This window comes from Brugia malayi (genome assembly GCF_000002995.4).
Source record: "Brugia malayi strain FR3 genome assembly, contig: Bm_v4_Chr3_scaffold_001, whole genome shotgun sequence".
In the NCBI taxonomy this organism is placed as follows: domain Eukaryota; kingdom Metazoa; phylum Nematoda; class Chromadorea; order Rhabditida; family Onchocercidae; genus Brugia; species Brugia malayi.
In genome coordinates, this window is record NW_025062477.1 from 4696472 (window position 1) to 4708535 (window position 12064).

Sequence of the window (12064 nt, forward strand, 5' to 3'; positions counted from 1 at the left end):
CGGCTGGAGTGTTTGTGTGGTATGCTGCATTTGCTTTTGCACATTATTACTGTGCATGATTATCTACATATTTTAGCGTTGTTTTTTCATTTTTTTTTTTCACTTTTTTTTACAGAGATGAAATTCTTTGAATATTTTTTATATTTTTATAGGAATTCAAATTTTATTTTAAAGTTCATAGTTTCCTCTAGAACTTTGTTCTGACTTATAGCATGAATGCATTCTTTGTTTTCAAGAGAAGGGAGTAATGTACTCGAAAAAAAATGATCATTTCCCGTTCCCTTGATTGCATGCAAATTTTTCTGGAAAGACAAATAGTTAAATATTTTGCTCTGTATTTCAACAAGTGAACCGTCTTTTACTAGTCTTAAACTTCGCTTGCTGTCATCGTCATTCGTTTCATCATTCACCATAGTGAATTTCACATAAATGACTGAACATGATCACCTATAAAAGTTTATGATGTTAGCTAGTTAGGATATTTGTATTTTGGATCTTTGCCTTTAATGTAGTTATCTTGCCGGTATGCTTAAGACTTAGGGAGCTTTTCTTGCTCTTGCAATATTTTATCATCTATTGCAATGGCTTTTGTGAATTGGGTGTTAGTACTGACTTTTAAGTTTCATATAGAAAGCATAAATTCCAAATTTCTAAATTCTCTTCATTTTTTTCCAGTTTTTCTTCAGTTTATAGAGTTTTAATATATACTTTTTGTCCGGATTTCAAGGTTAAATCAACTGTAGACTTCATCGAAGTCATTACTCAAACCTGTTTAAACAGGTTTGATGTTTTGTAGTGAATGTATGCGTTTGTTAGCTTGTATTACTTCTATGCTTTTTATTTTAGTTTACCTTCTTTTTGAAAATTGGAAGTTTTGCCGTTTTTTTTTTTTATTTTCATTTTTTGTTATACAAACTGTTACCATAATTTCCCATACGATTCAAAGTGAAATTTTATTTGAATATTCATGAGTACATTTGTTGTTGTTGTCATTACAGATTACAAATTACGTCACTATTCATCACCGTTACGTTCCTTGCGTTCCGTTTTCCATCTCATTCTTTGCAATATAATATAGGTTTTTCCTTGAAAGTTTATCTATTTTCACTGCAACATTCGAATTTTTGAAAGTATTTTTTGTCTACATTTTTCTATTTGAAGGAAATATCTGAATTTTTCGAAGATTCTAATCATTTTTCAACGTTCACTTGATTAGGAAATGGTATGATTTTAACATATTCATTAAACTATAAGGAATAAATATTATATAATTCCCGGAATTATTTTTTTGAATCCTCAATTTTTAAAGTGCGCAGTTATCGGTGGATTCTAGCATATTACTTATTTCTCTCGCCAATTCAGATGACTTCGTTAATGCCCATTATCTTTCGCTGCTTTTTGTTACCACCATCACCTGTTCATTCTTATAGTTCTGGTAGTGTTTTCTGTATGTTTTTCTCTGTACGTCTCCTTGGTGTGTATTATTTTCATTTTGTAATTCTGCCCTTCATAATTATCTTTCTTATTATAAAAACTTGAGATTGAAACATGATTTTTGCATCCATTGTATGTATGTTTTGTTTTATTCTCTGGAAAGTTTATTTCTAGCTGTGCAAATTCATGTTTTACTTTTGCTTTTTTTATTCATATATATCACACTCCAATGCTCATTTTGTTGGCACAAATTTTCTTTTGATCTTATTCCTTTTCTTTTCTTCAACAATTTTTATAACATACTTTTGTTCTGCAACTTCTAATTGTCCTTTTCCACAAGTTTTTCTCATTTCTTTTATTTTTTATTTTTTTATTTATTTATTATTATTTTTTTTTTTTTGAGAGTATTTGATGGAATGATTGTTGTAATACATCTCTCTTACCAATATATATAAATATATATACATAGATAACTAGATAGATATAGATATATAAATTTGCATTTTGTATCTGCATGCTTTTTATAATAGTGTTTATTACCAGTTAAAAAATAGGTCTTGTATAAATTAAATAGAAAGGTTTATGAGAATAGTATATATATTGATATAGTGATATAAATGCGGTAGTTATATCTCTTTATCTGTTTGCATTAACATGGCTTATGTAAACTGATCAAAATATGTGGGATAAGAGATTTTTAACGTCAGAAGTGAAAAATTATAAATTGTTATTAGAATGTCCATTAACATTGGATTCGATATTTTATGCAAAATTCTCTTATTATTTGCAAGATAAATATGTGATTGTTGTTTCATCGTTTAAAAACAGTGGTTTATTATATTTCTGGATGTAATTAATATTCCATCAATAAAACACATGAAATGTTAAATTAAGATAGTTTTATTCGTTTTTCTTATATTTTAAAATGAAGCGCTGTATGAAGTTTTATAAAATTTAAAATCACAATTCGAGGTTATAAAATTTTGAATTTAGTGTTTTCAGGGAATCAAGATGCAGAAGTTTTGTATTTTTAATTTTCAATTTGCAGTTAGAATGATAGAAAAAGTTTTTTTTTAGTGTTAGAAATATTTAGTCTTTTTCACTTATTATTTCTTAGTTATGAGTTTTCTATATGTTCCTTAGATAATAAATATATTTTGCGTGTACAGAATAGCTAAAATCATAAAATAAAACTTACGAATAAATCAACTGATCATATTTCAAAACATATATGATACGTTGGAAATATTTCTAATTTTCTCATTTGCAATATTTTTGCTTTAGTTTTAAAAATGCTAGATGTTTGGCTTAGTTAAATGGAAAAATTTACACCATTATTGCTGGCATTATCAAAAAAGTGTTTCATTTATCTCTGAAATCTGAAGTGTTTAGCCATTTGGAAAAGCTCCTACCAAAATCAATTCTTAAAAAAACAATTCGACAAATTATTTTAAATCACGAAACAGTGTTGGAAATGGTAATAAAATTTAATTTAATCAAACATAGATCAAAAAGAAGAGCTATCATCTTTCACTTCTTGTCTCTTCAGATTCATCAGTCTCATCACTGGATGATTGCGCTTCTTCATCTCCCGTAAGGCTGATATTTGAATGATCCGAAAGCACATTTTCAGTTGTTTGTAATCGATTCCTTTCTACTGGCATCAAACTCTTCAAATATATCACAAAATTTGGTTTTATTAAAAGACTAAATGATATTGTAAAAATGTGACACTTTTAGAGTGGATTGAAATATATTTATCAACTCTGTAATAATAAATCTCATTTTTGTTGATGCTATAAGGAAAGTTTAATGAGTATAAAAAAGCTAATTCAAACTTAATTGCAAGCGGTATTGTCGTTTTTAATTAAGCAAACAATAATACAAATTTGACCTAGCACTTGTTTAAATCACTGTGGAAAAATGATAATTCTGGGATTTTTTGCAATGCTATTTATTTAATCTACTTAATCAATGAATGAATCATACCACGTAAATTGAGGAAAATTTAACCGTTCTAACGAAAAAAAATTGGTACATTTCAAATATTTAGCATGAATGTAATTTCAAATTGTTATTATCTCTTAATCATATCATGTAATTATCCTCATTACTATGAGGAATTATTTTGAAATATAAGAAAGATAAATTAATATGTATCAAATTTTATTACTTTTTTCAAGCTCAGTAATTTGTCTACAGGAATTTCACGCATAGTTTTAGTTTCAATTTCATCCAACCATATATTAGCCGAATGTAAGTCTGAAGCTTGACTTGAATCAATGGGCAAATCGGCCATGAAATTCTTAAAAATTCACTTGCAATATTGCTCTACAGTATTTTATATTTCAATAATAAATCATCCTATCATAACTTTCTATTCCATAAAATAGTAAAATTCTATCGTACTATTACGTCTGTAAAAACTTAAAACAATCCTCAATTTTTTAAATTGTGCAGTGCAGTAATTTGCATTGTTTTTTTCCTTAAATGAACCTTTTTATTTTTCTCGAATCTTCCAAAAAGCACATTTTTTGCTAAATCCTTGCTGATTTCTGCATATCAGATTTCAATAATTAAGATAAGCCCTAATTCATTTTTGTGTTATTATCATATTTCTTGTCAAAATTAAATCATGCTTAATTCTGTTGTAAACAATTTCCCAATCATGATAATTAAAATCCTAACAGTAACATTGCTAGATACTAGCTTCATCATCATAGATACTAATTTGTCTTTCTTTAAGCCTTACAATCTTCGTTTTTGTCATCATTTCATCTCTCTTTATTCCCGTATTTACTCGATTTTGAGAAATCGATCTTTGGGTACTTTCAATATCGAAATTCCTCTTCTTTCCATTGCTTTTTTCCTTTTTTATACCTTTTTTTCTTTTCTCCTGAAAATTTGCAACGATCACAAGGTTTATTTTTGTTATGAAAAGTGCTAGGAAGAGCAATAAGTGAAAGGATAAATACATTTCATTGGAATTTATTATCAGTTTAATTAAAACAATTAAATGTACTGAAACCAACAATTATTTAATTGGAAATATAAAATTAAAAATGTTAAATATATTTAAGACATACCTTTACAATTTCAGTCATAGCGTCTTCTTCAGTGGATTCACTAAACAACGGTGTTGCATCATCTTTTGCCTTCTTTATTAAGCTACTGCTTTGTTGATTTTGATTAATTGGAATAAATGAGATTGTTTCAGTGTTCAAATTTGAATTTTTATTGAATCTATAAATCAACAAATATCCGTGAAAAAAGATTTTTTTTCTCAGTTATTACTCATTGCTTGAATTCATATACATTCATGCGTTTTTTCTTTTTTATTTTTTTTATTGCATAAATTTCAGTAAACGAAAAACTGAATATGAAGAGAATTTCCTAATAATTATTATTTGATTAATGAAGAATTAGTGATTATTATGGAATAAACCTTCGAAAATGCTAACTAACGAGGTGGAACATAAGTTTTGTCCATTAGAAACACTCGAAACTTGTCCATGAATTGATATTGACTCAGTATTCGGTGAATCTATCATAATATCATATCACTATCACAGAAAAAGTACTTTGTAACTAACTTCCATCTATATATTATTATTATTATATATATATATTTTGTAACAGATTTGTGTGTTTATATTTATACATTATTTTTTTTCACATACTAATGAATTTATCATAAATTCTTTTTTTTCCTTTTAACTTAAAAATTATGTAATACTGATCAATAAATACCTAATATAGTTACGCTCGTTGAAAAAAGAAGCAAAAACAGTTAAACATATATGAAAAGAATTATGAATGCAATTAGAGGATGGAATTAATTCAGATGCATTTCGGATGCATAAAAATAATCAGCCATATCATTAATCTAATCAATTATATCAATAATGTATTCTTTTCTTCATTTTTTTTTTTTTTTTGAGAAATTTTTCAATGCAAAATTTTGAAACTTAATATTCAAAAATGAATGAATCACAGATTATTTCGGTTTAAGCATTCGTTCATTGCTCCATCGTTCTGACCGTTTAAAATGCTACTAAAATTTTTCAGATTATGGAATTTGTAATTTAATTCTAATCAATGATATTATGTTATAATAAATTTGTATTAAATTAATAAAATACTACCTTTTCGTTTTTCTGTTATATTTTTCTTTGCTTTACATAATAAGATAGAAATAGTTGTAACAGCAGTTAGTGTCACCATTAATGCAGGTGCAATTTGTTTACCGTAATTGCACAATTCGATTGTGTAAACTGTTATCATTGTCCTCTTAACAGTTTCAACGCATGCTAATATCAGTAGATAATAATAAGCTGACATCAATATATATTAATGTTAATAATGCTATTATCAATAGATAATTATAAAACACTTTGAGGGATTGGAAACGATACCATCTGATAAGCACAAGAAAAAAATTAACTGTTTTACAAAATGAACCATCTAATTAGCAAAACGAATAAAAACTTTGTGTTCCACAGTTGACCGTCACAAACAAAACTCGTACTGCTTTTCACGCTACCAATCAAATATAATAAATTTGTAAAAATAAAATTGGTTAGGTTTTTTACATTAAATAAAATACTTTACGCAAATTGCAAAAATTTGCGTAAAGGAATGTATGTTGAAGCGAACGATATTTGAGTTATTAAGCAATTTAAACAAACAAAAAAGGCAAAGTATGGAAAGAATTAAAGTATGAAAGTGAAATGCATGAAAGATACTTCCACATGCATTTTTCATCGTAACAAAACATCTTTTTTTTTTTTTTTTTTAAATAGACATAATCAATATAAACACATATACAAGATGAAATAATTCAAAAGTCCGCGATACCTTCCAAAACTTTGTTATTTCATCCGATCCATGCCATTATTTTCAAAGAATATCATCCATTCTATGCTTAAATACTATTTTTGTTAAGAGTTAATTAAATAAGTTACAATAGAAATGATAACTTTGCTCTTTAGTGTCATTCTAAACAATCTGTGGTGACAGATGTTGAAAAAAGCAATAGATTAGGTTCAGTTGGAGATAAAATATGAGGAATTCTCCTGGAGAGAAATCTGTTGAAAATAATTTAAGGAAAATTGCAGCAATGAATGAATGTAGGATAGCCAAATTGAAACAACCCTTTCCATGTAATATGCAAATTTTCGTATTTCACTTTTAGTTCTCTTTAGGATAATACCAAAAAAATGCATTTGATTCTTCTGCTTCTGTCATTTTTACACATTTAATATGGTTGCTATTAAAGTAAGCAATATTGCAGAATTGATTAAGCACTTGCTCAGTAGTAGTGACAAACGTTTCTCTATTGCAATTATTGCCAGAAAGTAAATCAATGCATAAAATTGTCTTAAAAAGTCGATTTATGCAAATTCAACAATTAAAAACAGCTTACAAATAAAAAATTGATTAAAATAGCGTAGACAAAATAATGCGTTGATGTGGACATGACGTACAAAGTCCATATTTCTTTTGAATAATCTGGCATAAGTTGATGCTGAAGCATTTAGAGTTCAACCGCATGTCTGGAGGATGAATGATGATCTTAGATTCAAAAAATGGACTTCAAAATTTACAATTTATTTTGGCTTGACTGGAAAGTGAAATAGAGCTATTGAACAGATCCATTACTTTATCCTTCTTAACTCTTTCTTTCGAGGTGATTACTTTTTAATCCAACATTATCCTCAAATTACCTTAAAAAAGCAAATTCACACATCAATTGTCGATTCTATCTATTCACAATACTGTATAGGAATGCTTTATATTAGTTACTGGACTATGAAATATAATTACTAAATGCACCTTTTCCTGCCTTATTTGCATTGAGCTTAAAGAATTTTCTTCGTAATAATAAACGATAAATAAATTAAAGTTCAACAACAAAGAATTGCAATTCTATAACATTTTCCCACCTGCTAACTTATCATTTTCCTACTTCAAGCAGTAATTGTTCAATATAGCTAAATGCACAGAGACCGTTCAATCAGCATCCAATAACATTTGTAGAAAGAACTTAAAACTGCGTTCTACATATTTGGGACGTATATCACATTCAACCTAATATGGTAACAGTCCAGAACAAATCCGTAATATAATAAACAAGTATGCAGTTTTTGTTTTATTAGTTAATAATATAATAGACTGATCAGTAAATTTATAGTATAACTAAAATTATGTGCTGACAAAATAATGTGAAAAAATTTAAAAGCCTTGTTGAAATTTTTTTGAAATGACTCAATTTTGTTGTTGCTGTGTCTTAGAAGGCAATGTTGCTTTACCAGAATATCAATACTTCCAGAAACTATGACAGAAATTTGAAGCTGACTCTATCAGTTCTAAGGAAGAGAATCGAAATTGGAACAACCATTAGCCAATAGTAATGCTTTGGTACCATATTTCAGTGTGTTAGCATGATAGGTTAATAAGTATATGGTAAATAATTTCACGATGATATGATATGTTCAAATGTTTGCAGCTCATATTAAACTAGTACTCCTTTCCATGTCGAGAAATTGTAAGTGCTATTAAGAACCTTTGAACTTTCCTTGGTTGTGACTTGCAGTTGAGAATAAAAGTTGTTATAATAACTTTGTAGTTTGCGATCCTCAAACACTTGGACAATGGGTTGAAATTCTTATATACTGGACATTGGCGGCTTGCAATAAGCGCATGATTACAGTGAGTAGAGCTGTATTTCAGGTGATCTTTACTCTTTGCACAGTAACAGTTAAACTTTCATTTAAAACGAAGGAACACTTTTCAACATATTAAGCAATGCATATACTTTGTTAACAACTGTAGCATTGCAAACAATGCACATATATGTGGAATGTTTATGGTTTTATATTTTTAAAATTTGTAAAGGATATTCAATTAAGGTAATCTTAGTGGTACGGATTAATCAATTTTGTTGAGACATATTCGGTTTTTCTAATACTCCAAACATCACAGTTTTTCCCACTCTGTCGCTGAAATTACCAAGAAAGAAATTATATTTTATTATTTGCAGAAAGTTTTTGGGATGAAATCTCGTTTGATCGATATGTAGAATATCCGCTGCGTCAGCATGCAAAGTTTGGTGTACATAGCATGCAAAGTTTGGTGTGTATACTTGGTGTACATGAAGAGAATAAGTTTTTTTTTTTTTTTTTTTTGCTTTATTGCTTTCTGTATAATAATGAAATTATAGGAGGAGATGTTATAGAAAAAGTAATAAACTGTTGGCAAATTAACTAATTTCAAGAGAACTGAGTTTTAAAATCATAGAACCAATTCCTGAAACAAACTTAAACGATGACAACGAAGCCTTCAGAACGTAGATTTAATTAAAGTATCCCTGAGATGGATAGTCTTAGAAAACTATATCACCATCTATCCGGATTCAAGTTTAGAATAGCATTCTCTCCGGATCATTGCGGACAGGCTAACAATCCAGTTGACTGACATGCTTTGTCTGATCTTTTCACTGAGATTTGTTTGGCATGGGAACCAACTATACCGACAACAAATGCCATTACCAGAAATGTTATATGAGCATGAAAGCTTCTCCAACACTGATATTGACGAAGAATGTATATATATATATGTAGAGAGGGAGAGAGAAAGAAAGAGAAAGAGGGAGAGAGAGAGAGAGAGGGAAAGATGAGGTAGTTGGTTTCAAAGGAAGAGTGAATAGCAAATAGCTTTCCAATTAGATTTTTCAGAATGACGGAATTCTGGTTGTAAAGATGTTGGATAGCGTTGATTTATGATCAGTATGGTTTATGACAAACACAGTTTCGGAGTGATATTTGACAGTATTACCAAATGATTTAAAAGCTAATCGTATTGATCAATATTCGGGGAATATTTTTACAAAGGACATTTGAATTACTTGAGGCGTTGAATTTCGAAATGCAAAAATTCTGATTGCTAATACAGGTGTGAAAAATTTATAAGTGTTGGTCGTTCATTTTATACTTAGTTGTTAATGAAAGCATGATAGACTATATATGGGATTTTAACTAATAATGAGATCACTAATGAATAAAACTTAATGTAGTCCAATTTTAAAATGAAAATAAGAGTTCAGAGTAGTGTAATGATCATGGTATTACAAAATAAAAGATAAATAATAATTGAAAGAATCCTTCTCTTTTCTTTTCTTTCCATTTTTAAATTGTAATAATTTTCAACTTCATTTAAGGCTCATCGGCTAATCATTCATAGATGTTTGTCAGAAGTATCGTTGTAAGGAGCTCTAAATAATGCATAAAATTATCAAATAGATATTATCTTTTGATGTTTTCATCAAAGCTAATAAAAGTTCGTCAATTATTTGCTCATTGATTGATCAGATATTTGTTTGTCATCGATAAATAAAGTTGATGCTCGTCTCGATAGAGTAGACGTGTGCTATGTTATTATTGCAAAGTTGAAGATAGTAAGCTTTATCTTTTATACTCATTAAAAATATATTTTTAATTTATCGTTTTGCCTTCATTTAGTACAAATTGGTGTGATACAAGGTGTGATACAACCTCGATAGATCACCTCACCTCTTATCGTTCAGTGCAATGACTTGCAGGAAGAGAAAATTTAATAATTTTCTAGAATGATGGTTTTGGTTATGGAGATTTTGCAAAAAAACGAATAAAGTAAATAAGGATTTGATGTAGCACAATGAAGTTCTATAGTTCAACATTTGTTTTGAAGATTATACGTAATGGAATATTGTACGTATACTGTTTACGTCTTCCTAAAATTCTGATGACATATGGAAATGTTATAATATTGTTAAATAGGTAATTTATTTATTTTATTTTAAAATATGTCTTTTATTTGAAATATTGATGTTGATTAATTGTTTTTCACTGCTAATCGTAATTAATATTAAGTTTATTATGCATTTTTGCTAATGTAGCACAGCAGACGGACAAATATTACAAAGAGTTATTTCACATGTAGAATAAGGCATGCTGAAGGCTTCTTTTTTTACAAAATTTGTAATACAGTTTTTGATTTTATGTTTTCTCCGCAAATGATTTCTTCCATAGTCCTTTTGATTCAAGATTTAAGTAAGCTTTAAATGAATATAATTGATCTAATTTTATTTTAAGTTGTAGTTCAGAATACATCGAAAAAGGAAGAAGTTTGTTTTTTCACTCATTAATGAATTCTTGCGTTATACTATCCCTCTGAAGTTGTTTGTCTTTTGTATACTCTTTTGCTGGAGAAAAAAGTTAAAAGAAGCACTGGAAGGATTCACAGAGAAATAATTATTGATTTAGCAGGACTGTGAGACAGTTAATGATACTTTGTTATCGATTTAGCAGGACTGAGACAGTTAATGATACTTTCCTTTATCTGAAGCATAGATATGCAGATGAAGTAGTAAGTAGTAAAATGTTTATCGATCAAAATGTTCCTAAAATAAATTTTATCCTTATGGAATTTTCATGTCTGATAAATTAAAGAATTGGTGAGGTGAGAAGTGTGATGGAATGAATGTAGGGTAAAATGGATAGGTCGAGAACGTTAAATACTTATGTCACATTCCGATACACTTTTGCATAAGTTCATTTGTACCTTACCATCATTATAATACAAGACATCATACTCTCCTCTTCACCTTAGCAGATCTTTTTCACTATCAAATTATTTAGAAGCAGATGTGAATGGAATCGGCGGGAAGTCTACCTGTTGATGACATGACAGTGAGGTGACGTCATTGTGACCTAAGCTGTAAACAACATTTGTCTCATACATCTCTTTCGCTTACATATCAAACACACTGATCTGAAGAGAGGAAATAAGAAGCACTGCAATTATTTGTGGAATTTTGAAATTAGGCTCAAAAATTTACTTCAAGAAAGAAGAAGTTAAAATCGGAATAACATGGAGTAGAAATCATATTGTTCAAGAGCGAATTGTTACCTTGTCATTTTGCAATTTCAACCATCGAATATGCATATTGGGTAGTGGTAGTGATAATGTTTGCTATTGTTTACCGTGAATCTCGAGATCGTGTTGTATTCATGTATTTAAAAAATTTCTACATTTAAACATTGTGAAAAATATGGGGGAGAGAGAGAGAGAAAGAGAGAAAAGAATCAAGAAAGGCATTGAACAATTTTTTGTGTGATGTTGAGGATTTGCTTGTAATGAGAGGTAAGGCGTTATAGTTAGTTAGATGGTCGGACATCAGGTCAAATTTGTCCAGTGGTCATTGCACCACTATTGCACAGCAATACGGTAAGCAAAGTCAGTGCAACTCAGAGAGAATAGAAATAATAATTGTTGCGTCAGCTAACACTTCCTACCCGATGCTTCTGTTCTCTCTTCTGAGCTACCTGAAATTTACTCTCCCTCTCCCTCTCTCTCCATCTTGACTGAAATATTGTCCGTTTTCTCTAAAGATCTTTTTTCGTTAGAAGATAATCTGTTGAAAATATATTTTTGTATAGTTTGAATAAGTATCCATTAAATTGATGAATAAAAGTTTTTCAATGGTTTTTGTGGTGGCTACTTAAGAAACAGACTTACCTACGAAAAACAAACCGAATGAACATAAGCCAACATATTCTAAAAATTAACACATTGACAAGTTGACTTTTGA

At 28.8% G+C, this 12064-nt stretch overlaps 1 protein-coding gene across 1 annotated transcript; it reads right to left on the minus strand.

Moving 5' to 3' along the window:
* Nucleotides 1–2957: 2957 nt before the first annotated feature.
* On the minus strand, nucleotides 2958–5718 carry Bm12979 (Uncharacterized protein; the record flags this gene model as incomplete). Its single annotated transcript, XM_001902933.2, has 6 exons — nucleotides 2958–3104; nucleotides 3608–3739; nucleotides 4187–4330; nucleotides 4521–4677; nucleotides 4900–4978; nucleotides 5580–5718. The coding sequence occupies 6 exons, from the start codon at nucleotides 5716–5718 to the stop codon at nucleotides 2958–2960; spliced, it is 798 nt and encodes a 265-aa protein (XP_001902968.2).
* Nucleotides 5719–12064: the final 6346 nt, after the last annotated feature.